We start from the raw sequence: 27,949 nt of genomic DNA, 5'->3' as shown, positions 1-27,949 counted from the left end.
CTGAAAGTAAGACGCCATTAGCTACATAACATGGAATCCTTGACAAAAATGTGCTCATAAAAGTGTATTGTTTTACCCCCTTTGCTATTATTTTGTTAAAATAAAGTAAACCGTTATCAACCGGAGGTAGGTAAGACTATATCTGATGGATTAGATTAGTGGTGTATTGTTTATTTAAAGTTATTTAGACTTGTTTGCATTTTCAGATTATCACTCTTGTTAATTTTTAAGCTTACTCATTCTACAGGATTTTATGGGTAGACAACCTATACTCACTCCAGCCTGGGTCAGAATTTCGTTTCACAGTACGCATGTACGAGAATCAATCTTGTTTGCGGGAATCATTTGATTCTTGCAAATCAACTTCTGTGTAAACTACAAAAATTTGCGAGAATCAACTTTAATTCACGCAAATTTGTTTTCACAAGAGTCAAGAATCCTTGCGAGAATAGATTAATCTTGGATTCTCGCCGAAATTGAAAATGAAATTCTGACCCTGCACATGCTCACGGTCACCTCACACCACTTACTTTACTCAAAAACTCTAGCTTCGAAGTTGCACATGAATGTCTATAGGCAAAATATTTAATTCTCGATCATGAAAGCCCACTTTTTGGGTACGCACAGATATTTGCGTAAACAAGCGCACTACTATGGCTATGCAAAGACCGGCGCTTATTGGGTACATATTTTTTTCTTTCTGTACACCGCACAATCAAACTTGCACCATTGGCACTGTACAAATAATTAAGAGAACACACCAGGTACCACCACCATGATGATCAATTGCACAGTTGGGAAACCACCAACCAACAGTACACACAGAGCTGCTCACATTACAACCCCATGCACTGAACTGACCAATCAGGTGCATGGATTTTCAAGAAAATGTGTTCTGGACTATGAAAAATGCTCATGCATATTACGTTTGTCCATCAACATTTGGCTGTCTCCACTTGTACTTCCTACACAAGTAGCTTGAATAAACCTTAAACTTCCGTAGAAAAACTTTGAAAATCTCTGAAAAACTTGTAATTTTTTACAAAAAGGCCTTGAAATTTGAGTAATGTTGGTTCCACTTACATCAGTTACATGTATTTCAATGGGATGTAATTTGAGCTGGTGATGTCATTGGGTTATAATGAGCTGTGGTTGATTCATTTGCATAAGTTGAATTTGTACAGAAGTTTGCTTGTGCACCGCCAATGCACTACGCGAATCCATATAGATGATGTTTTGCGAGAATCTTTGCGCGAATCGATTCACGGATTCGCGTCGGATTTCTGAGCCTGCACATAGTAGGTATGCTAGGTGAAGTCAAATTTGCCATCAAACTGCATCATTTTATATGGTCGTGCGTCATGAATTGGGGTATAGGAAAAGGTGGAGGCGTTACATTTTTTCATTTTATTTGGGACATTTTGTCCCAAATCTCAAGAATGGAGAGGGGTACTGAACTAGTTTTGGTCTCATTTTGTTGCTTGGTTATCTAGCTCAATTTGTGGAAAGAAAGAACTTCACACTTTATTTACTTCTTGAGATATTGCAATTCAAACGATGTGAAGTCAGGGGTGGAGGATCCTACGGTTGAGGATCCTACGGTTGAGGCATGTGTTAAAGTATAGGGAATGTTGATTTTTAACGCCTCACAAATATATTTTTTACTGTAACTTCATAACCCAGCAAGGTATTGAGATGGATCATGTACCATTGTTTTGGTATTTATGTCTAGTTTGAAATGTGACCAGTTTTACTCCAAGCTAAGTTAATTTGTTGCAAGTGTGCTGCATTCTGTGTCATGGGGTGTAGGCTTTTCCTATACGTTACTGTGTTAAGTATTCATTTATGCTCCGAAACGTTCTGAAGGTCATATTTCATGAAGGAATTACCCCACTGCTGTAAAAGTTAACATTTTTGGATGGAAATTTGATGAGGAATTCAAATATGCCACTGGTTTTTGTGTGGGGCATGGAAAAAAAAGTTTTGATTGAAAATGTAATAAAAATCATAAAAATTATGTACGACTTTTGAACACCCTGTATCTCAGGTAGGCAACATAACTCATCATTACAAGTTTGCTTTTTTGATAGCCTACAATGTTATTAGCCCATTTAAAAGGTTTTAGCAGAACAGGTGTTTATGTTAGTAAATAAGAGAGAAACAAAATAGTATACTTTTTTAACCAAAATTCAACTTTGCCACCCTATATGACATTTGTGGCACCCTGTATATTGACCAATTGTTTGTATGTGTGTATTCCTGGTACTCTAAGCTTTACAGTGATATATAATTTTATAGGGTTTTGATGAACAGTTTATGAATTAGATCAGTTTAAGTACAAAAACATGTAAATTGCTCAATTTTTTTTTAGTGTGTAACGCATTTGGCCCCCAATTCATGGCGCACGACCATATATCAAATTAAAGCCCTTGAGTAAACAAAGCCAAAACTGAAAACCTTTTTTTCATAGCACTTTCCGTAGCAAAGTTACATCTTGTCAAAGATTGACTTTCATCAAAGAGATTCAGCTAGCAAAATTCCCCCAAAACGGCATTTTGGGGTGTTTCTAGATCTTAGTCTCATTATGATCAGGGATAGCACTAGGTTTTAAAACCAGGGGTTCTCAGAACCCCTGAACCCCGTGAAAGTGTTAAAAATATGCGCTCAAATCCTAAAATGAGGGGTTCTCTAGTCAACAAGTATTGAATGCCCGTTTCAATATATCAGTATCAGATTTTGTGATTTTGGTTATGATGTGTAAATAGTTAAGGCCTGGCAAAAACGCGATCTCCCTTTCACGCCGTGATTCTCGCTATTATAAACCAACTATCTGGCTTTTAAAGAAAGTTCCCACGCAGTGTACTTGTTATAAAAGTGTTGCTTTATGCCATAAAAGTTCGCAGAATTCCATAAAATGCAGTTCAACTTCGGCAAAGTGCAGAATTCAACAGCATTGCAAGTCACATGTGACGAGTGAAAAAGCCATGATTTACTCAATAAAAAATGACATTTCATTGCAAATGAGTTCAAGTTTAGGCCAAATATCATGATATTTATTGAATTACTGGAGTATTTTGACTATAAAACATAATTCAAGGGCAACTTTTGTCACTTTTTCCTTCTACGGCTTCGATTTCACTGCTGGCATATCTCTACACACCACCCTTGAAGCATTCCTTACCGATCCCTAGAATTAGAAATTACCTACTCACGTACGTGTCGTCATTCAGTACTGCTATAAAACTCATCTGTGATTCTAGACAATATCACAATCTTTGTTAAATTACGCTGGAGGTGTGTATTTTATTTTTATTTTTAAATTATGTTACAATGCTACGGCGACTTCACTTTAACATTTATGTTATTGCATTTTATGTTACATAATTTCTGGACAGGTCGTAAATATTGGAGATCGAAGCTTTTATTTTTCTTTCACATGTTTTCATTTTTCTGCGCGCATGAAAACCCCTGAACTGGTATGCAAAAATGAATAGATGCGCTCAAACTTAAAAATATGCGCTGTACGCGCAGAAACGCAGGTTAGCGCGACCCCTGATTATGATAGCTTTTTTTAATGGAACTGCTATCAAAATCCCTCTAAAATTCCATGTGCGATTGTCTTATCACCATAAAAAATCATATATATTTGGGTCAAGTGAAGTATAGAAAACATAAATGTAGGTTTCCTTCTTCGGCCAATTGTTTTAAATTTCTATGTAAATATGCATTGACATTGTCGGCGAATTTGGCTGACTAGCAAATGTGTTAACTAAGGTTTGCCTGGCATACCTACACATAGCTCCTTGGAACTCACTTTCTTAATGAATGTCATGATAGTTACGCATTCGATGAGTACGTTGCTATAATTTTTTGGTCGGTCAGTAGTGACATTTTTTTAGCAACAGATGTTATTTATTCTGCCCAATGTTGAGATTTGCCTTTGGATGAAAGTTATTTTGATACGTCGGAGTCAACTGTATATTGAATGAAGATTGCCTATTTTGAACAATTGATCCAAACTTTTGTTAATGTGCAATTTTAGCAACATTTTTTATGCAATCGTCCATCTTGATCTTGATCAGCTGTGTTTACAGACTTCTGAACTTCCATTGGCATTGCTTTACACATGACACGGTGTCATGGCAGCTTCAGTGAATCCGACTGGATTTCAAATGCAACGGTCTCTAGCCCCGAATGTGAAGCTCATTGGTGAGTAAATTCCTGGCTAGAGGGGCTGAGTGTGTTATTATTTTTGAGAAAAATGCAAAATTAGTCACAAATTTATCAAGGGGTGTAGCACCACCTTAAGACGAAGGGCATTAATGTCCCACAGAAATGCTTGCTTATTTCCTAGCACTAATTGGGTTGTACACTTTATCCATTTTATAGGGTCACCAGTGCTTCAAGGAATCATCAAATTTCAAAATGGCTGACAAAGAAAATAGCAACAAAGACGGTGGCAGCGGCTCAACATCAATGGAATCACCCATCCCATCACCAATCCCTACATACAGCGAGGAGGAGAAGGAACTCGCCCAGGCCGTCAAGGTCGACTTTGATGCGGGTAACTTTGGAGGATGTGTGGAGAAACTGAAGCAGTTGGCCAAGATGAGGCAGACGGACATCAAAGTGATGCATAATTTGTCAGTGTCGTTGTTCTATCAGAGTGACTGTAAACAGGTGGACGATGTCAAGAGAGGCTTGAATCAAGTCTGTGGAAAGGTAAATCAGTAATCCATTTGGGTGTATTCTTAATGCATGTGGGTGTATTTCTAATGCATTTGGGTGTATTCCTAATAGATTTAGGTGTATTCCTAATACATTTGGGTGTATTCCTAATACATTTGGGTGTATTCCTAATACATGTGGGTGTATTCCTAATGCATTAGGGTGTATTTCTGATGCATTTAGGTGTATTCCTGGGTGCATTCCTAATACATTTGGGTGTATTCCTAATACATTCGGGTGTATTCCTAATACATTTGGGTGTTCTATCAGAGTGACTGTAATCAGGTGGATGATGTCAAGAGAGGATTGAATCAAGTCTGTGGAAAGGTAACAGACATAGGGAAGCCAGCCAAAGTGGTTCACTTAGCCCAGCCAACAGAGATGCAAGTTTTCAGGCTTTTGCCTGAATTCAGGCTTTTTTGTAGTAATTTCTTTTATTTTCAGCCCGCTTTAGGGCCGTTCTGGAAATTTTCAGGCTTATTCAGGCTTTTTGTCTAAAATGGACTTTCATCCCTACAGCCAAGCTTCGCTGCCTTTAATAGCAGAGGGGTATCCGGCTTTTATCAAAGCCAGACCCATAAAAGCCTGTAGGAAACTGACATGCTTCACTGAATTTACACACACCGCTCCAAAACCATTGCTTGGTAAAATGGACACTCAAGCAATCAATATAATCGTCTTGAAATTCCTTTGTTTTCTATTAAAAATGTTGTTGAGTTTATTGAGCCATGTCTCTGGATCAAGGTCTTAGGCAGGATTTGAAGGTTTGGGTGTGCAAATTCAAAAACCTGAGTGTGTAAATTTAATGATTTGTGTACAAAGTATTACATGTATAGGCCATGTTGGTAAAAAGTGGGTGTGTAACTTACACTGTTGGGTGTGTAAGCCACTCCCTACACTGCTGGCTGCCTAAGCCCTTGCTCTAGATAGGCCCTGGCGACTTTGCAGATCTGCTTCATGGTGGATGGTTACATATTCAATCAATTATTGAAAAAAAAGGCAAACAACCCTTATTTTGCATGTCGTCACTGGATGGGAAAAACCTCATGTACTTTTTGCCGTTGAACATGGATGAAGCCAAAGGCTGAAAAAATGTTTTTTTCCCTGCAAGCATTAATCCAGAATTTCCCTCCATTTTTACCAAATTTCCCTCCACTATGACATACTTCCCTTCTCCTATTTCTTTATTTTTTGGGTCAAAAACCAAAAATTTCCCGGCAATGAGCTTCCCGTATTGCCCACTTTTTCCTGCCATGGATGAAGCAAACCATCCATAAAGTTTACACCTACATGTACAAAGCTTTATCCATTTTCAAGGGCCAATAGTAAATATGAGATGTTTCCTGCATGTACTTTTGGCCCTTGAACATGGATAAAGCAATCTATAAAGTCTACACCTACAAGGCTTTATCCATGTTCAAGGACCAAAAGTACATATGTGACGCGATCTGGTCCATGGGGGCCAAAGGAGGCATTTTTGAAAATTGAGTTAATGTAATTATTACATTACACATACAATAGGCTATCATTTATTGAAAACACCAAAGGTCTAGCATACTTGGTTCTAAATTTATGAATTTTCTTGATATCTATTTTCTTATGTATTTTATTGTTTTTTACTCCATATTTTTATCTTTATCTCAGTTTCAAATTTGCCGCCTTTGGCCCCCATGGACCAGATCATGTCACATATGAGGTTTTTCCTGCCCAGTGACAATGTATTCTTGCAGTATCTTTCAATATAATTCACAGGCTTGGCACAGGTGTTGTATTCCTTTACCTCAGGCCAAGAAAAAAAGAAGATTTTTTAAAGGTCATAGCCAAACATAGCCAAACTTAACTTAATTAAATAAAGATTAAATTGTGATCTTTCATTACTGTTTTAAGACAAAAAAAAAAGAAAAGCTCAGTGATTTATAGTGCGCTACATATAGGCACAACGCCTAGACGTTGATCCACAAGCCTGGGGCACACTTTACAGGTTGTCGCTGACTACTACGGCCCACATCATTCCATAAACTAATTAGCAACAATTCAGGGACTTTGCTGCTTTAAGAGTGCACAACCTAGACATTCCACAAATAACCATCGCAACCAGGATCAGCTCCCCGAGTTTCGTACGAGTTACAACGAGACAATTAGCAGTAAGTTCCTTGTTCAGGAGAATTTCAAGCTAACTCAATTTCAAGCTAACTCAAAAAGACAGTTTAGAAGTGTTAAGAAACTTGTGAGTTTAACATCTTCATTTTTCTTGGATTTGCATAAAACGAACTATGTTAACAGTTTTTTAATACCTTTTCGGGATGGCAACATTTCTGAAAAAAAAAACCTCCCTTCATAATTTAATTAGGGTCGGTTAATTTTATACAGTACAATAAACACTTTTTTATTCCAGATTTGCAAGATTGGTGGCGGTCAGTTGAGGACAACCAAACACCTTTTTTTGCCTCATCAGAATGTAAATTGAGTTAGCTTGAAATCCCCCTGGACAAGGAACTGACTGGTAATTTGTTTCGTTGTAACCCGTTCGAAACTCGGGGAGCTGATCCTGGTTGCGAAGGTTATTTGTGGAATGTCCAGGGTGTGCGCTCCTGAAGCAGCAAAGTCCCTGAATTGTTGTTTAATGGTTTATGGAATGATGTGGGGCTGTAGTGGTCAGCGACAACCTGTAAAGTGTGCTGAGGCTTGTGGATCAACGTCTAGGCATTGTGCCTGTGCATAGCACACTATAAATCACTGCGCTTTTAAAAAAAAATTGGCACCCCATCTTTTTTGATAAGTGAAAATGAGTCTGCATCATCAGATTGCAAACTTTTAACCTACAAATATGTAATAACAGACACACTGACCCAGTGGCAATTTCAAGCATAATCTCTACGTATGTATACTCTGATTTTGATTTCAGGCCCAGGTCAGCATAGGAGGGTCGGATGCTTTGGAAGATGCAGATCATGCAATCTTATTCTACAATCATGCTGTCATCTTGTATCATCTGAAACAGCACAGGGAAACCATAAGAATCCTGGAGAAACTGTTCCAAGTTATTGAACCTTTAGGTGAGTTAAACAAGAATGCGGGTCATGCAATCTTGGATTACAACCACGCTGTCATCTTGTACAATCTCAAACAGCCTAGGGAAACCATAAGAATCCTAGAGAAACTGTTCCAAGTGATATACCATCAGGTGAGTTAAACAAGAATGCAGGTCATGCAATCTTAGTTTTCAACCATGCTGTCATCTTGTACCATCTCAAACAGCATAGGGAAACCATTAGAATCCTGGAGAAACTGTTCCGTGTGATTGAACCATTAGGTGAGTTAACCAAGAATACGGGTCATGAAATCTTGGTTTTCAACCACGCTGTCATCCTGTACCATCTCAAGCAGCGTTGGGAAACCATAAGAATCTTGGAGAAACTGTTCCAAGTTATTGAACCTTTAGGTGAGTTAAACAAGAATACAGGTCTTGAAATCTTGGTTTTCAACCACACCGTCATCTTGTACCATCTCAAACAGCATAGGGAAACCATAAGAATCCTGGAGAAACTGTTCCAAGTTATTGAACCTTTAGGTGAGTTAAACAAGAAAACAGGTCTTGAAATCTTGGTTTTCAACCACACCGTCATCTTCTACCATCTCAAACAGCACAGGGAAACCATATGAATCCTGGAGAAACTGTTCCAAGTGATTGAACCTCTAGGTGAGTTAAACAAGAATACAGGTCTTGAAATCTTGGTTTTCAATTACACTGTTATCTTGTACCATCTCAAACAGCATAGGGAAACCATAAGAATCCTGGAGAAACTGTTCCAAGTGATTGAACCTTTAGGTGAGTTAAACAAGAATACAGGTCTTGAAATCTTGGTTTACAACCACACTGTCATCCTGTACCATCTCAAGCAGCGTTGAGAAACTGTTCCATGTGATTGAACCTTTAGGTGAGTTAAACACTTTACGCAAATCATGCAATCTTGGGTTGTGTGAGAATCGGTGTTGGAGTGTGGTTGCCAAGGGTGAAAATACTTGGTAGAAACTGGTTCCATCTCAATTTTAATTGACCAGGGGACAATTTTCTCGCGAAATTGGCCACCTGGATAGTGAACCAAAAATATCAAATTCAAAGCTACTAGCCATTCAGCTCATTCAGCACATCTTTATTATTTTGGCGGTAGCAGCTTGGAACGCAAAAGTTGTGAAAATAAACGCTGCGAAAAAATTTCCACTTTACAGTATGTTTCTATACTTTGTTTAATTTTTACAGAGGACTGTTTGGCACACAAGGTGCTGTTTTTACTAATTGACACATATCTGTGCACATATCAACCAGAAAAAGCCTTGGGAGCACTCAATTATCTGGAGAAGAAACTATTTGGTTCCGATAACAAGTCACAATCAGGAGACAAACAGAGTGAGGTATGTATTACGACTATGACATGAACAGTTGGGTGTTTTCCAGACACATTTGGATGTTTTCCTGATACTTTTTAAATTTCTTTTCCTATTCCTGACACATTTGGGTTTTTTCTTGATACCTTATGGCATTTTCCTGAGACTTTTAGGTGTTTTCCTGAGACATTTGGGTGTTGTGCTGGGCCATTTTAGTGTTTTCCTGAGACAGTTGGGTATTTTCCTGGGCCATTTTAGTGTTTTCCTGACATATGTGAGTGTTTTTCCTGGGACATTTTAGTGTTTTCCTGAGACAGTTCAAGGGTTTAGACTTGTTATTCTGGTTGAAGTTTCAGGTACGGTAATAATCATCTATAAAGATGCAACTATTAAAAAAACAAAACTCATCTGTTGAAAACATTGCTTTAAAAATCTAGATGCTAATTTAGTTTGGATTTTAAAACCAATTATTTTTTATTACTGTAATGAAAATATTGTCCTAACCTAAATGTTCAAGTACTACATATATGTGTTTCAATTTGATTTGCAGAATTCAGGCAAAGACAGTAAGGATAGCAGTGGGGGTGATGATGGTAATGGGAACATAGCAAATGAAAAACACAGACCAAGGATAACACAGGTAAAGTCACTCTACAACATTATAAACTAGGGCTGGGATTTTCAGGTAATTTTTGTTCCAAGATACCCTTTGTAATTTTTGGGTGTACAAGTATCACCAGGGATCAAAGTCGAAGTGGTCTCCAAGCAGTTTTGTGTTTGGATGTGTGTAGCCCGGTGTGTAGCAATGATATTTATTGAAAATATATGCCTACAAAATATTGCATGTAAACAAGTTAAACAGCAGCTTTGTGTGACATTGAACTCTGGCCTCTTGTAATTCAGAGATGCCACTTTTCAGGTTTTAACCTGAATTCAGTTTTTTTTGTGAGTTCAAATTCCCGCATTTTTATTTATTTTCAGCCAGTTTGGGGGATTTTTGGCCTGCATTCACATGCTTTTTCAGGTTTTTTGAGTGAAATTGACTGGCATCTCTGTAATTGGATTTTGTGGCTAGGAGACTAAGTTTATCAACTCATTGCTGTGCCATTGAACTTTTCAAGGGAATTATTCATGCAACTGTGCTAGAGGAAGGCTTGTAAATATATTACAAAATGACATTCGGGGAACCCGCACCAGAAATTCCAACCCGGGTGCCTTGTTCATATGATATTACCATAATATGTTTACATTGTAAATACAAGCTGAAATTTCTGTAGCAGGTTGTCCACTTCGACTGACTTCAAGCGCCACAAGTGGCATGCGCGCCGCCAGTTGAGAAGGCCTGTTCTGGAGGTTCAGTCAGTTCAAATAGCTATTGCTATATAGCCTTGATTTATTTGTCTGGTCTTGTTTTGAGTTCACATAATTTATTCATGCATTATTTGTAGAATTTAGCATATGTCACCCAGGCATTATTGTTGCCCGTCCCAGGAGCTAACTGCCTGTCCAAAATGACAGGTGGACGGGTGGCCAGCTAGCACCCTGCTGTGCATATTTCTAATGACTAACTCTGTGCAATATTTTTTATGTTTGTTTCAGTACAAGACAAGGTGTTATCTACAGCTGAAGCAAATGAAAGTGTGTAAGCGTGAAATCAAGTCAGTCATGAATTGCATGGGTGCTGTAAGTGTTTCTGTTAATGAATGTTTTCTTTATAATGCTAGACTTGAAAGTGGATACATTTTTACCACTGTATAGGGAATTACCGTACTGACTCGAGTATAGTCCCACCCTGTTTTTAGGTGAACATTTTTCAAAATTGGGGTGGGGGGGGTGGGACTATACTCGAATTTAAAAAAATGAAAAAAAAATTATTATTTTTTTTATGTGATTTATGTTTGGGGTTTTGTAGTGTCCTGGACCTACAGCTATATGCTAGGATCATTCTTGGTTGACTTACTAAAAAAAAATGCATGATTGTTTGTGTTTTTAATATGAAAAGTGATAATTTGTATTCATGTCATACTCTATTAATGATGTCAAAATGCATTGAATTTGTATGCATTAAAAACACAAAACAATCAAAACTGAAATTTTTCGATTTCGGTTGGGACTTTACTCGAAGGTGGGACTATACTTGGTGTCAGTACGGCAGTTGAGAGACTTATGTTTATACCTCTCTGGACAAGTGTTGCCCTACAGTAGAAATTTCAATTGAATGAACACAGCCTGGCATAGTGTGACGATTTATCACATACACTGCGCGATGTACGCCAGCATGTGCAACTGTGCGTACGTAACATGGAAGTGAATCAAACCATGCCAACTCACTCGTGATTGGTTAGTATTGTATCCAAGGTCGTGCGTTTGTGTTGTAGTTTGAAATACGCGATATTGCGGTTGGATCAAGTACAGCTGTTGAAAGCTGAGTTCATTGAATTGAAATTCCTACTGTAGTTACAGCTAAAGGCACCATCTATTGAGAGGGAGGATGAAGTACAGTAGGCCTTGGCAAACAGGAACATGTGGAAGCTCCTTCAAGGAAATGCTTGCATTTGAACAAAAATTTAGCTTCCTTTGATAAAGAATTACATCAGGAATATTGGGATGTTTTGACATTCTGTGGGAAACTTGTTGTTTATATGCCTGGGAAATAATCTTTGTATCCAGGTCTGGAAATTAGAGCCTTTGTTGATTTTAATTTGATTTGATTTATTGATAATCCAGGCAAGCAAACAGACAAAAGCAGAAAAAGGCAAAAACATAGTCAACCAGGTCCCTGGCGGATTCCCTAATAGCGTGAACTAAATCACTTTGACGAAAAAAGAAAATATGTTTTTAAGTAGTCAGTCGGGTTTCTTTCACTTTACCTCGTATTTTATACCTAAAATATACATAAACCCTTACTGGCAGTTATTACCATATTGGTCCGAGTATAGTCCCACCCGGTTTTTTTTTTATTAAAGTTTTTTTTTGGTTTTGGAGTGTCCCTGGACCTAGACCTAGATGCTAGATCATTCATGGTTGACCTAAAAAAATTCAAGATGTTTTGTATTTTTAATATGAAAATTGATAATTTGTATTCATGTCATACTCTATTAATGATTTCAAAATGCATTGAATGCATTTTGAAATCATTAATAGAGTATGACATGAATACAAATTATCAATTTTCATATTAAAAATACAAAACATCTTGAATGTTTTATTTTTTTAGGTCAACCATCTCGGTCTAGGTCCAGGGACAATCCAAAACCGAAAAAAAAAAAAAAAAAAAAAAAATAATACAATTTCTGAATTTTTCGAAAAATGGGGGGTGGGACTATACTCAAATACTCAATACGGTTATTATATTATTTTCAGCATTTTGGGTAAAGAATAACAAAATTCAAATTTCACAGAAAACAAGGTTTTTTTACGGTGGTCTGGATACAAATGCCAACCTTTGAATGATGCAGATATTACCAAGCTTTATAATTGAATACTTAAGTGGAAGAAGGGCCCAACTCCATCAAAACTGTTTTTGAGATATTAAGACAAAATTTAATATTTGGAAAAGTTTTATCTTCAGAATGTTTTTATCTTCAGGGGACCTTTAATACACGAACATACAGTATTACATATGATCAAAATATATATGATGTTTCCATGGCAACGGGACAGGTCTTAATACAAGCAGGAGTTGGGCCCTTCTTCCACTAATACATATGTATACTGCAAGTGGCAGTTCTGTAAGGAGATGTGTTATAAATAACTACAGAAATTTGGTAATTATTAATTTATTGCACAAGTAGAAGCATGTAATATGCTAGCAAGGAAGTTTATTACAGTGAAAAGCAGATTCATGGATGAACAAAATTCCTCTTTAACCAATATTTGTGGAAGAAGGGCCCAACTCCATGAAAATGATGATTAAGTGTACGTGGAAGACTATTTAGAGAGTGGATTTTGGCTCATATTTCACACACAAGGAAGAACAGTCTGCTGGCAATAAAATGCTGGGTCTAACTCATTTTTGTAGAAAATTGGAGTTGGGCCCTTCTTCCACTCAGGTATTCAATTGTATATATATTGTTTTGCACTTTCACAGTCGTCTACAGCTCTCTTCCTCAAAAGCAACTTTGAATTCCTACGTCAGAATTATCGCAAAGCCATCAAACTGTTAAACAGCGCCCCACAAACATCAGACTTCCGACAGACCGGCGAGAGCGTACCAGTGTTATATTTCAACAATTTGGCGTGTATACATTTCTACATGAATAAATTTCACCTGGGTGCTTACTATGCAAGGAAGTCATTACAGGAGAATGCCAATGCGCTGGCTGAGTTACCAAAGAGACAAGGGAAAGGTAAATATTACGTTAAAGCCTAAAACAAAAAACATGTTTGTTCCTTGTAACATTCCTTTTTTCGAAAATTGTATAAAAAAATGAATCGTCATGAACAAAAATTGCGTATGAAAAATATTTCAAAATTTTCTGAATATTTTTCTCACTGCGCATTGTAGTGATGAGGTAATCTCTTTGAGAAAATTTCTTCTGTTTCTTTAACTTAGCTTATATTGAATCCTGAAATGGAAACATAGAGAAAATAAGTTGTGCACCCCTATCATCAGAAGAAACTCCCGAATAGTTATAATCTATCATTCAGCTATATCACTCTCAAGTCAGAGATTACAAATCCAAGCTTCTTTTCTGTAAGGTGTGTACCACATATGTTTTGGTAGTACAGGTAGTTTTACTGCATTTACATTGGTTTATAAGATTGATTTTAAAAAGACTTCTGCTCCCCATGACTTTGTTTAGAATTGGGTAAATGAACCATGAGGATACCCTGTCCTTTGGAGGGGTTTGGAGGGGATGTGAAGCCATCAGTCCTGTGTACGGGCCTGTGTATAGAGAGTCATACCCAAACATGTGAATTACAGACAGTTTCAGAAATGGAGGCCAGGGGGTTTACCCCTGGTTTCTCCTAATACATCCTCAGTTTGTTTATGGGGAGCCCTTCAGGCCTAAAAAACATTGATTGATTGGCGTAACCTAATGTACCCTAAAATTAGGCCCGACCCTGGACTTTTTTTTTTTTTTTTTTTGTGCAAAAAACAAAAATAAATTAGAAAAAAAATGAATTAAAAGTAAATTGAAAAAGAAGAAAAAGTGCAATTTACAGCTTTAAAAGTAAAAAAAAATCCCCACCAACCTACCCTACTTTTTTTTTTTATGTTACGCCAATCAAACAATTTTTTCATTAGACCTTTAGGTTAGCATTACTATTTGGGCACCCTTCGGCTTTGTAAGCAGTAAAATGGGAATAAATAAATTAATAAACTGTTGAAAATGTTTATGTTGCAGCTCAATCTCTCTCAGGTCAAAGGTTACACACATTAGGCATGAACAGACGTTATGAGCTCCTCTACAACACAGGGATACAACTATTACATGCAGGCAGGCCATTAGCCGCATTTGAATGTCTCACAGAGGCTGTACAGGTTTACCCATCTAATCCCAGGCTTTGGTTGAGAATCGCTGAGTGCTGTATTGCTGCTAACAAAACCACACTGGTAAGATGTTTGATATGTTTTTGCACTACTTTATAGTGGGAAATTTTTGCTGGGTTTAATTTTTGCGCTTTTCATGGCTGAACAGGCAGTTACGAATTTTTAACCATGCGAAAATATTTAGTACACATAGTACTTTCTGTGAATATATTTTGAAATGTGAATTAAACACCCACTAAACTGTGCAGAATTGATAAAATTGTGAAAAATTAACCCAGCGAAAATATCACACTATACAGTATAATAGTTGGGCTATTCTAAAGCTTGTTTGGCTTATATAAGGCGGAAATTATTCGGCTTTTGTTACTGCGCGCAATCCGCGCATCAATAAAGTCCCAACTTACGCTCGCATAAAGTCACATAAGTGTGCGCCAGTCACACATTACACAACGCACAGTTAGCATAAGCATTGCGCTCAATTGCATGCATGCCATTTTATATCAATGCACGGTGTTATGAGCCTTATATAAACCGAACAAACTTTAGTTGCAATCCATATAGCCCCTATGGAAGACATTCACCCTAATCTTCTGCACAGGGGGTGTGAATTTCAAATGGGGTTACCTGAATGGATGACTCCATTTGAAATCTACACCCCCTGTGCGGTAGATTAATGTCATGTCTTCCATAGGGTGTGTATGGATTTCAGCTGGTATAGTCCATTGTGTGACCGGATTAAAAATCATGAGAGTAATTTAAAATTAGACTACAGCACTTCTTGTTTATTTCGCTTAGCGGGAGTGCTTTCGAGGAACTTCCTGGTCATCATCCAGTTCAACATTGTTAGCTCTACATGTAGCTGATGTTTTCTTTGAAACGTCTTGAGACCAACCTGATTAGATAATGTCACACTAGGTGACGTCACGTTAGTTCTGTACGCCATCCAAATCAGGAAACAAGGGCCTTCATTGATCTGAGTCACTGGATAGGAACTAGATTGTGTGTGGGGACAACCTGATCAAACACAGCAAAAGCAGGGGCAAGAATTTTCTAACTTGAGTGCAGTGATGTCACGTGGTGTGATGTATCAGAATTAATGCTAAAATTATATTGCTCAACATCCCTACAGGCACAAATTGCTATTTTATCACAATTAACAATAGTGAATTAATTTCGCTATTCGCAATAAGGCGCGCCAGCGGTTTGCAGCGTGATGTATCATGGGAAAATCGTGATGTATCATGGGAAAAGTCGACATCAAGTCCGGCATAATACGAATATTACCATGCTATTACATAGGAACACGTGACAATATTTTTTAGTTTGTCAATATAACGGTATTACACGCAAATCGATAGAGAAAAAATTAATTGTGCACATTTCAAATCACATTATTAAGTATTATTGAGTATCGATTCGCGTGTAACACCTTTATTTTGACAAACTAAAAAATATTGTCACGTGTTCCTATGTAATAGCATGGTAATATTCGATTATGCGGACTTGAGCTCTAACCTTTTCCCATGATACATCACGATTACATCGCAACCGCTGGCGGCGCCTCTTTATTGCTAATAGGAGAATTGATTTCATAAATAATAAGGATCGACCAAGTATCGATGGTCGATCGAAAGATCAAACTAATTTGTTTCTATTGCCTTATTGCATTTGATATGGAATGATTGTGACTGATACCCTTTTTATCTGCATTTATTTCAGAGTCCTGAGTCAGAAGGCAAAGGGATGCCAGATAGTCACAAAAAAGGCATTGTGGGTAATGTTGTAGGGAATGGTGCTCATCGGAAGATTGTCTTATCACCCGGCGCTGCCGACAATAAATACAGGTAATAAAAATGAGCAACATTGTGCAATAGAAAAAAACATGACAATAAGTCGCCCATGTATTGGGATATTCCATTTAAAATCAACAATAACTCTGTGGAAGATTCTGGAAATATCATCCACAGGGGAATATGAATTTCAAATGGAATGAACACATTAGGCAGCTCCATTTGTGACCTGCCCTCCCTCTGTAGACAATTCATGTTGAATCTTTCTCATAGGGTATATGGAATTTAAATGGAGCTGCTTAATGTGTTCATTCCATCTGAAATTCACACTCCTTCTGTGGAAGAGCTTTCCAAAATCTTCCACAGGGGGAGTATGGATTTTAAATGCAATACTGGGAACTGGCTTCTCCGCATAGACCTTTTCAAATCGAGGTTTTCCGAAGACATATGCTGTATGTTGTGGATGACCCAGTTTATAATTCCAGGTCATCAATGCTTACACGAACGCAACTATTTAGCCTGAATACAAATCTGCATAAAAGACACAATCAAGCGTGTGATATATCTTGTGTAAGAGATTGATATTTTTACGTTGCCAATTGTCAATTTGTCCAAATCTATAAAGTGCTGAAAAATGAACATTTGCACTTTTCTTTCCATTACTGTCATATTAAGAAATGCCAAGTAGCTGATGTTAGTTCAGTGGGTAAGGAATATATTTTGACAGTCGCACAAGCGTACAGCCCTTGATTCGCCAATTTGTTGCTGTTGCTTCTAAAATATATTTTATGATATTTTTTTGATGATTTATAAAATTAAGTGTGGAAGAAAATGAATTTATGGGATGTTTTTATTTGTTCATTCAGTGAAATACAAACTGTTCCATTCATCTAGGCAAAGCCTCGTTGAATGGAACAGTCCACATTTCACCTCACGAAAATGTTCTTACCATTGTACTCATAAACATTCAATATATTTGTTTCATACAATCGTATATCAAGGGAGCCAATCAGAAAAGCGGTTAGAAAAGCACTCGGAGTGCATTGATTTTGTATAATGCACTCCACATACTGCGCGCAGTGCTTTCGCATGAGTTCACGCCGCGTAGGATTGATTCATTTTTCGGGCTGGTTGATGCATTTATATTTGGTTTTATTTTGCAACATTTTTAGGGATAATTTTGTTATAAAAACAGCAAAAATCATTTTGTCTAATTTCTCTCCCATTAACTTATAAATAATATTCCTTACTCAGTTCTGATGGTCAGTCTGCAGCCATGCCAGTGGCCACCTTAGAGTTTGCATCCCTTTGTCTATGCAATGCATTATCCCTTCTACCGGATGATATCGCCATGGCAATGCATCCCCCTCATCAGGTTCCAGCAGCTAGAGTGTCCTCCAGAGGAAGCGTTAGTAGTGACTCGTCGGAGCTCTCGGATGTGTCAGGGTAAGTCATAGCCTGCTGCCCTCAATTGTCTGGGTTGACGACTGAGAAGACTTTGTGGGGAAAAAAGTGGCTGACTTTGCAACAGGATTTTTGTTGTACTGTGACTGTGCAGTTGTGTCCAAAATTGACTATTAGTTAGTTATTGAAACATATTTTTTTAGAACTTCAGAATGTACGGTAGTTTGGCGTGATTTGTACGTTAAAGTAAACCCTGTTGCCAGAAGTGTACATATAACACAGTGCTTTTCAGTTATGACCTCGGTATACGGCTGAGGTCATTCAACAGTTAAGGGAATATTATGTGCGGTAAATTTGATTCACTATAAACAGCACCAGTTGTGGTATATGTTTATAAAGCACTGTCATATTGTGCTCAAACCTCAGTATATTTACTCGGGACTTCCACCCATTGTACCATGCGAGTTGCTGGTTTACAAATTATCCTCAGTTGAGCAAGCATGAATAATATGTTGATCGATATACCTGGTATAGTTACAACACAGGCACAGTTACAACACAGCGTGTGGCTTGTCTTGTACATTGCGAAATGAGCCCACATTTTTGTCTATATTGATAGACTCTAGAAATGCCAACATAAATCATCAAAGAACATTATTTTAAGAATTATTTCAGTATCGAAATCAGTAGGAACAGAAAGTGTACGATGTACAGATTCCAGAAAAAAATGAACATTTGTTTGTTCTAGCATTCTGTATCTCCACAAAATTATCACATTTTGTTTCCAATATCCTATATAAATGATTCTCAACGCTACACAGAAATTATGTTCTTCAAAGGATAGACATTTTACACAATTTGACATAACTTTAGAAAAATATTGAATATTTTGATGTGTTTTTGATATTTTGTAGGGCAACATGAGTAAATAATAGAAGACCAAACAGGGCGCGCAACTCGCATGTAATCGAAGGTCGTAAAAGATAATCTGATAACAATAGCTTGACAATAGGTATCAATAATCCATTTCCAGTCCCTTTATACATGGTCCCTGATTTACTATAAAAGTACTTCAACAGTCACACTCAAAGGCAGTAACTATTTTGTATACTATTTTTTTATTACTTCTTTAATACTTGTAATTTACTAAAATGTAATGGCTCCATGTTTGAGATATACATTGGGCTATTCCGATTGATAACCACACTACCCCTGTGGAAGATTTTGGAAATATCTTCCACAGGGGGAGTAAGTTTTTCAAATGTAATTTGTCAGAGCTAATCATTTTGAAACCCATACTCCCCTTGTATTATGATTTTACCTTTACCTTTCACATCTGGAGTGAGTACTTGCTACCCAATTGTCTATTCTATTTGAAACTTATGCTCCCTCTGTGGAAGACTTAAGTTAAATCTTCCACAGGGGTAGTGTGGATTTTAAATGGAATAGCCCATTGCACACATAAGCCCCTATGTAATGATTCTGCCATTGCATTTTTGCATACATTTGAAGTTATGCAACAACCCTATATCTACAGATCATATACACCTTTCAAGATTCAAGAAGTTATATTCATATATTTATCAAGATAAATAGTAAAAAAAGATATACAATGATGGTACATATGATATAATTAAATATAATTATTTTTACAATGGAGGTATACCAATATAATAATAGTCTTAATTATCTTTTTAAAAGTACTTGGATATTAATAATAATAATAATAATATTGAAACCCGCATCAATTTGTTGCTGGCAAAGTGAATATGAATTGGTCATAGACAAGAAAAATTTCAGACTATCCACCCACAGGTAAAGTCCCAGCATCACCCGTTAATGAGGGCCAATCGTTCCATGAAGTATGAGAGATAAAACTGCTACGCACATACCATGTATTTTTATGGCAGTCTACGTAAACAAGAAGACACACAATGCTATGTATCGCGTCACACAAAGACACGCAATGTGTGCATAATTTGTTACACATGGCCGACCGATTGATGCCCTCATGAATATGCAAGAACTTGCAGCATACAAAGCACAAGGACTTTGCCTGTGGAAGGATGGTCTGTATCTTTTCTCATCTGTGGAATTGGTTCGCTGACGTAAATATTTTGGTGGTAGACTCTTTTCATTTGATCTAGAGTGCACAGTGATCACTAAAAGCACAACTTATCCGATGTCAAAATCAGACAACATCTATCAAACTTTCTACGGGCAAGTCAGATTTTTGCGAAGCCCACTCTGTGCACACAACACAATAATGTAACCAGGAATGCAACCTGGCAAAAGCCAGTGGCAGCCAATTTGGATGTCCAGGGAAAGCAAATTTCAAAACTGCTCATGAGGCATAGTTAATCATTTGAAATGTTTATGAAGTCATTGCTATATATGCATATTTTTCCAACTCATATCCAAGAGGACTGCCATCATCGAGCAACTCACAATATTGCGAGTTGTACAGTATAGAACGTGTTCCAATATTGGGCCATTCCATTTGAAATCCCTACACCCCTCTGGAAAACATGACCTATATCGACCACACAAGTATTGTGAATTTCAAATCTGAATAGATGACTCCATTTGAAATCTACACCCCTTGTGTGGGAGGGAGATAAATGTCATGCATCCATAGGGGGTGTATGGATTTCAACTGGAATAGCCTATTGCCTTCAAATCATTAGTTTTTATTGAAGACTTTGACACCAGCCCTTCCCCATTGTGCCACAATAAGTTTGTTCCTGTCCCCTGATAACACCACACCTGTGGGATCCTTCACATCCCTTGTCACACAACCCTGATATGCCCCAGTGCCAGCTGCAAATGTGTAGACTCCATTGCAGTCTGATGCAAAATTATTCACGTAAATTGTATTGGTACTGCAGCAAACCCCTGTTGGCATCCAATCATCGGGGCCTTGGAGAATGTGTAGGAGTCTACCGGCGTTGTCTATGACTTGGACTGTCTCTTCTATGGCAGAGCTTATACTATCCGTGATGTACGGTTCTCAAGTTATAAGCAAAAAGGTCAATTCACCTCTACAGGGCTCAAATTTGAAAACTTGCTCCGATTGTTATCAAAATGGTCTGAAATTGTTCCTCTCAGCATACTATTCCATAGTAGGATAGCTTTTAGATATATGTAGGAAGTTTGCTTCCCAAGGTTGCACAGGCAAATAGGTCAAGACCATAAAGCTCCATATCAAACCTTACATAGACCTAAATAAAAAGCAAAACATCCTGTCATTTGGTAACCACTAAATATTTATTGTTTCATTGTTTTTTATATCTATTACAGAGGTAAACAGCCATATCCAAATTCCTTCCCGGCGCCACCAGGGTGTGCGCTGAAAGCAGCAGAGGTATCGCAGCTACGATGCGCCATACTGGCTTGTAGTGCGTATGTGTCGCTGACGTTGGGGGATAACGTGATAGCGTTGGAGCATGCTAAGCAGCTTCTGTCACAGCCAAAAGCTTCAGGCTCTTATAGGTAGGTGTTATAGCAGCTGATAAGTTTATATGCCGCTGAGGCTTGTAGTGCGTATGTGTCGCTAACGTTGGGGGACAATGTGATAGCATTGGAACTTCTGTCACAGCCAAAGGCTTCAGGCTTTTACAGGTATGGGTTATAGCAGCTGTATTTCTGAGCAGTCTATATGCCACTAATGCTTGTAGTGCGTATGTGTCACTGATGTTGGGGGACAAAGTGATCACAAACTTTATTCTGCAAAGGCATTCATCATAAGCGACAAAACTGGTTTATCGCCGTACTTATCTACTTACACAATAAGTATTAAAACTCTCTCGGTGCCCTAGGTGCCGTCTTAATGGGGCGCTGAATCCCTGTATTAAGGGTGGTGCCAAATGCAGGTCGGCCCCTCCTAGCAGTGGAATTCAAATTGTCGAAATGTTAAGTTGTGCTTCAGCATAAAATAATCATCTGAAAGACCATTTTAAGACCGAAATTGAACTAGATTGTACACCAAATTAGTAGTATTTGTGCAATTTTTCTCGAGGTCAGCGCACCATTGTTTCAGTAATGGAGTGCAGGGGTCACCATTCTGTATCCATCCCACTGGTGCCACAACCCCTACACCACCTACATATCAGAAAAGATGTTTGAAAATATGCAGAATGTATTGAAAGTGTTTAATTGTGTACAATGTGCTGTGTTTTTGAATGCATGCAAGTCACATAGGATTGATTCTTTTACTTTGAAGGTGGATGAATTTGCTCACTTTAAGTGAATTTGTTGTTATTTCAATAGTACAGATTGCAGTATTTTTTAATTTGGTAAAAACAGTGTATTAATTCTTGCTTGGAAAATCAGGAAATATCCAAATTCATGTATTAATTTGTACATGTTCTCTCTCACAATTAACTATATTATTCAGCAAGGTCCTTCACTTCAGCAGTCTGCCGATTTGGTGCTGCTTACAGCGTAAACATGGAAATTTAGTTCTGATTGGCTAATTGAATCACATCATCATAACATAAGCACCTCATTTGCCAAACAAGCTGCATACATGTAGCATCATACATGGTATAACCCAAGCATTACCCAGTTCTTTTTACACAATAACCAGAAAGAGTGGTAGGGCAGTGCTGGTGAAGGACCTATAGCAGAATACAATAGTATAATGCACATTTCTTTAAGTTTATGTTGTTGGTACTCTTGAATGATATTTTATTATGCTCTTCTTCTGTCATAGATTCCTAGGCCATCTGTATGCAGCGGAAGCACTCATCAATATGGACCATATCTTTGATGCAATCCAACATCTATCCCCTGATAATGTCATGGATGTGTCTGTATTACCACCACAAGAACCAGGACAAAGTGAGTTAGGGGTAAAAGCAAAGAGGGTTGACTATGAGAGCTCAGAGTCCATATAGCCCTGTGTATAATGCTTTTAGCAATGCAACATCTGTCCCCTGATAATGTCATGGATGTGTCTGTATTGCCACCACAAGAACCTGGACAAAGTGAGTTAGGTATAAAAGCAACGAGGGTAGACTATGAGAGCTCAGAGTCCATATAGCCCTGTGTATAATGCTATTAGCAATACAACATCTATCCCCTGATAATGTCATGGATGTGTCTGTATTGCCACCACAAGAACCTGGACAAAGTGAGTTAGGTATAAAAGCAACGAGGGTAGACTATGAGAGCTCAGAGTCCTGTGTATAATGCTATTAGCAGTGCAACATCTGTCCCCTAATAATGTCATGGATGTGTCTGTAATACCACCACAAGAACCAGGACAAAGTGAGTTAGGGATAAAATTAGAGTCTAAAGTTTTCCGTTTTACGGAATTGGAGGTACAACATGGAAAATGACATTTTTGTATGACGTGACAAAAATTGTTAAAAGATAAGAGAAATAAATGTTAAAAACTATCTTGAGCTGTGTGTGTCAATTTTTATGATAAATAATACTGTTTAATAATACCGAAATAAAAGGTATATTACCAAGGCATGAACCCCCTATCCATCCAAACATCGTAACAGTCGACCTATTATCGTGAGAATATTCCAAGCAGAGCATATTGATTGCGATATTGAACATTTTATTGTGACATTAATATCATTCATAATCATTGTTTATACATTTTAAGCTTTATTCATAAAACATGGATTTACAAATTATACAACACAGATTGCAACTGGAAAATGGATTTTAGAAAACGGTAAACTTCGGACTCTAGATAAAATCAAAGAAGGTAGACTATGAGAGCTCCCAGCCCTGTGCATAATGCTATAATATCAGGCCAAATTTGATATTGACACAACCCTCTATAACTTGTACTCTGTTGTCTTCTTTTTCTCTCAGGCGACAGAAATGATCGTTTCGACGACAACAATCACCAAGGAAACACCCAAGATGGCGGCGCTGACATGCAGGCTAAAATGAGTATGCAGCATCAGTACTATCCAGCATCCATTCAGACGGCAAAGGCTACGATGTTATTTAATCTGGCCAGTGCTCATGCATTACGTAGTGAATGGGAGAAAGCAAGGAAATGCCTACATCAGGTTGGTAATATGTTGAATTCTCTTTAGTGTACATTGTATATAAAAAGGTAAAAGGCAAAGGAGTCAAACCTGCATTTTTTACAGATTGAAGTGCCCATCTTTCTTTCGTTGGTGATTAGGCCAGCCTCCACCGTGAAATGTTGCTGTGGGAGGATCGCTACACCTCCTCCACAGCGAGTCTATTACCTTCCCAGCATTTAAGAATGCCGGTACCCATTTACGCATGTGGAGAGGAGTAATCGATATAAAGTGCCTTACTTAAGGGCACAACATGATTGGCAGACAGCGTGAGCACTCTTTATCAGTAGCACTGCAGAATTATGCACTGGAAGCTGATGATATACAAATCTTGTAAGGGCCCATTGTGCATCCTTCCCCAGCCAAGCTGCAGCTTATTATTCAGTGGTGTGAGAGTTCCTCTTTTAGCTGATTTCCTCTTCTTGTGTTGCCAAAATGTGTTTGTTTTCATTTATTTTCAACCCATTGTGTTTTACCCTGATTTTATGATGTTTTGCAGCTTTTTTTGTAGTAATTTTCCCTCTTCTTTGATATGCGGCCTCGCACACCCCTGCTTACTGCAGCCACAATGTTTAATTAAGCTCACATTGCATAAGAGATTCCCAGCTAAGCTGGGGAAAGCTGCACACTGGTATTTAGGTATGGGTCCTAAGAGGAAGTCTTTTTATTTTGCCATTTTTGACCAGCTTCAACAAAACCTAGAACAAGTCACCAGGCATGTTTTTGAGTTATAGGCCTTTATTCCCATAAAAACAAATCAAATTTTGGAATTCTTAATTTCATGGTATTTGACCTTGGGACTAGGTGGACTTTCATATCCGTGAAAGTACTTATTCAAAAGAGGTTTATTTAATCAATAATTGACAGTTGAACTATGATAATCCCTATCCAATCCTGTGTAAAGCAAGAAACTAATTAGCTATTACTAAGATTAAGAATAGCAATTTGGCAAAATTTATCAAGGTATCATTTACAAAATTTTCCATATCTTTAAAACTATTGCTGCTATGAACAACATTTTGGTATCATTTTGAAGATTGTCCCGTGCTTACATTTTTATTCAAATCATGAAATGTCAAAAATGCGACTTGTTCCTTTTTTTGTCAGAACAGGTCACATATATGAACAAGACTCACAAGACTTATTAATAATGATTGCTGTTAGAAGGAGCAATCTGTATGAGTGAATAAAGTATTGCTTTTGTTAACCCTATGAGAACCACCTGCCGATTGGGCAAAAAGAAGTTTTCATTATCAATTGGACCAATCAGCAACATTGTTAGAAAAATTTCATCACACAAAAAAATTGGGGTGAATTATTTGCAAAGCTCCATTCTGATTGGTGATTAAAGTGAAGACTTCATGTAATTGACCAATCAGAGGCAATGTTAGATTGGCAGGTAGTGCTTAGGGGACTAAGTTTTTTGTAAACGATATGATATGATACCAGATGCATTTTGGGTGAATTCCTTGTGTTTTAAGTATGTAGGATGATTTTCTTACTTTATTTCTTAAATTTTTTTGTTGTTTTTTTGGTGTTTTTATTTTAGGCGTGTACATTGGTGCCTCCAGCTGATGTCCCACAACAAGCTCTGTTTCTAGCCATCTACCTGGAGCTGCAGACAGGTAAGTTGAAACTCAATCCAGTGTTGTCTATCCAATTAAAGCTGTGACTTCAGTCACTTCACAGGTAAATGTGTGTCTGCTCGGGTGGTGTGTACCCGTGGTGATGGATCAAGTCAAAGTGGAGGGAGAAATTGACAGGTGGTATCAGACTCAAACTAGCCTTTTTAATTCTGTCTTGGACCATCTCAGCCTGGCATGTCATGTATCGTGTGTCCTATATTACCTGCTCATGTCCTTATAAGATGACCAGCAAGTCTCTCTTTCCCTATCCTTTAGTATGTTGTTTTTCAATTTGTAACTGCTGTCTATTTTAAATGGGCAGTCAGCCTTGTAGTTTCATCAGCCTTGTATGTCACATATCGTGTGTCCTATACTGTCTGCTCCTTTTAAGGTGGTATTGGAGGCATTGTAAAAGTGCTCTAAACATGTTTTAAACAGATTAATTGAGTAGAGCAAAGCACACCTATCAATATGCCTTTTGTTTGAAGCAGATCGGACATACGGTTTTCCAAATATATCAATTTATATTTTCTTTATATCTTATTGTTTTTATCAATAATCAATATAGTTAATGAGCTAAAATAACTGGAGAAGCTCATTAGCATATAATTTTTGCTAATATTTTGCTAAAATCCATGCATAAATGTTCAGGGTACTTTTATTTTGCATACTTTTGCCTTGAAACTTGGTCAAAGTGTTCCTAATGTATTATATAATGAAGCCGCCCCCTTATTTGCATATTTGCATAATTAATTAGCATTTATGCAAATTAGCTCATTAATTATGCAAATATGCAAACTAGAGGGCGGCTTCACTGTATAATACATTAGAACATATTAGAAACACTTTGACCAAGTTTCAGGGCAAAAGTATGCAAAATAAAAGTACCCTGAACATTTATGCATTGATTTTTAGCAAAATATTGGCAAAAATTACATATTAATGTGCCTTTTCAGTCCTTTTAGCTCATTAACTTTATTGATTATTGACAAAAACAATAGGATACAAAGAACATATATATTGATGTATTATGGAAACCGTATGTCCGATTTGCTCCAAACAAAAGGCATATTGATCAGTGTACTTTACCCTACTCAATTAATCTGTTTAAAACATGCTCAAAGCATTTCCTAATTTCTAGAAAATGCATCCAATACCACCTGAAGATGACCAACAAGAGTCCCTTTCCTTCCTATCCTTTACAGGTAACTATGCCCTAGCACTACAAATGGTCAAGAAGCAGCAATTAATTCCATACATCAAGAATGCTGGCGGAGATGGTAATTCCAACAGACAGCAACAGCAGCAGCATCAACAGGGCTTTGGTACCATCGGATCCGGTCTGCCAACAGCAGGATTTCAACCCGGCAGTGGAATTAGGGGGATCTTTCCAAGTAGTGCAGCTCCTGGGAGCAACAAACCTATGCGTGTTAAAGATCCGTGGCATAATTGAAGGATGTTGAATTATATTCCACAATGTACAAAAACTTTGTTCTGACTTTAGAATTTTTCAAGTAGTGCAGTGCCTGGGAGAAACAAACCTATGCGTGTTTAAGGCCCATTCAATGATCCCAGCGAAAGTGTAACAAACTTAAAATTGTGCATTAATTGCTTAAAAGTAATTAGAGTTATCACTAAGAGTTTTTGAAATTTGGCTCAAAACAAAGAAAGCAGCAGTAACAGCGCACAGTATTGACAAAGTTGAAGACCGGCATTGAAATACATAGATCCAAGTTCTCCGAAGTAGAGAAATTAGATTCATGTATAATATGTTATTTTATCTATAATACAGGGCTTTCTGCTTAACCACTAGCAGACTATGTTAGCACATTTATGACACTAACAAAGGTGCCAGAATCTGTGAATTGTAATGATTTTTACGATCCTCCAGATGAGCAAATCACTGAATAGGTCTTAAGGTGGTACTATACCCCTGATAAATTTTGTGAATAATTTTGCATTTTACTCAAAAAATAACTACAGACTGGTAAAGAGAAGTTATGTATATTATAGGTGCAAGGAATCCAATTACTTCAGTGATTCAAGACAAGTGGTTCATTATATATATGTTAAGAAATGACGTACACTCTAGCGGTACCTCTTTTCTTATCATAAATAACGTTAGGGATGAAATCAAAACTCGACGGCATTTACATGAATCTGAAATTTATATACTGACAGTATATTTAGCTACATGTATTTGAATATATGGGCTTCAACTTTGTCATTATTGCTATGTTCTTTGTTTTTTGCCAAAAATACCAAATGACAATTTAAAGGAGGATTTCGTGATCCTAGCATCCTCTTTTTATGACATTTTTCAGTACATATCCACGAAAAAAGCTTATTCCCAAAATTTAATTTGATTCCGATTTTGCGTTTGGGTCAGTCCATGTCGAAACAGATTGAGTGTACACCCACCCTCTTGGATTTTGCTCTCCTGTGGCTCAGGGTACCTTTCAT

The 27,949-nt window shown here is 37.5% G+C and overlaps 1 protein-coding gene across 2 annotated transcripts; it reads left to right on the top strand.

The window, feature by feature from the left end:
• Nucleotides 1–27,863, top strand: LOC140146404 (CCR4-NOT transcription complex subunit 10-B-like). Of its 2 annotated transcripts, none has more exons than XM_072168239.1 (15): nucleotides 1–126; nucleotides 4,390–4,722; nucleotides 7,634–7,784; nucleotides 8,990–9,141; nucleotides 9,665–9,754; nucleotides 10,714–10,797; nucleotides 13,205–13,463; nucleotides 14,466–14,674; nucleotides 16,331–16,455; nucleotides 17,656–17,847; nucleotides 21,106–21,297; nucleotides 22,520–22,647; nucleotides 23,641–23,843; nucleotides 25,411–25,486; nucleotides 26,692–27,863. In XM_072168239.1, the coding sequence occupies exons 2-15, from the start codon at nucleotides 4,426–4,428 to the stop codon at nucleotides 26,937–26,939; spliced, it is 2,406 nt and encodes an 801-aa protein (XP_072024340.1). In that variant the 5' UTR covers nucleotides 1–126; nucleotides 4,390–4,425; the 3' UTR covers nucleotides 26,940–27,863. The 2 variants fall into 2 exon arrangements, with proteins under 2 accessions (XP_072024340.1, XP_072024343.1); XM_072168242.1 differs by having other exon boundaries at nucleotides 1–130.
• The last annotated feature ends 86 nt before the right edge of the window (nucleotides 27,864–27,949 follow it).

The sequence above is a fragment of the Amphiura filiformis genome, chromosome 2, assembly GCF_039555335.1.
Source record: "Amphiura filiformis chromosome 2, Afil_fr2py, whole genome shotgun sequence".
NCBI classification, from domain to species: Eukaryota; Metazoa; Echinodermata; class Ophiuroidea; order Amphilepidida; family Amphiuridae; genus Amphiura; species Amphiura filiformis.
This window is presented reverse-complemented; position numbering and strand designations above follow the sequence as displayed.

Excerpts from the sequence above, each read along its gene's own strand:
- LOC140146404 (XM_072168239.1), top strand. The coding sequence starts at position 4,426 with ATGGCTGACAAAGAAAATAGCAACAAAGACGGTGGCAGCGGCTCAACA. Across the intron at positions 9,755-10,713 it reads ACAGACCAAGGATAACACAG|TACAAGACAAGGTGTTATCT; the intron begins GTAAAGTCACTC and ends TGTTTGTTTCAG. Across the intron at positions 25,487-26,691 it reads CTACCTGGAGCTGCAGACAG|GTAACTATGCCCTAGCACTA; the intron begins GTAAGTTGAAAC and ends TATCCTTTACAG.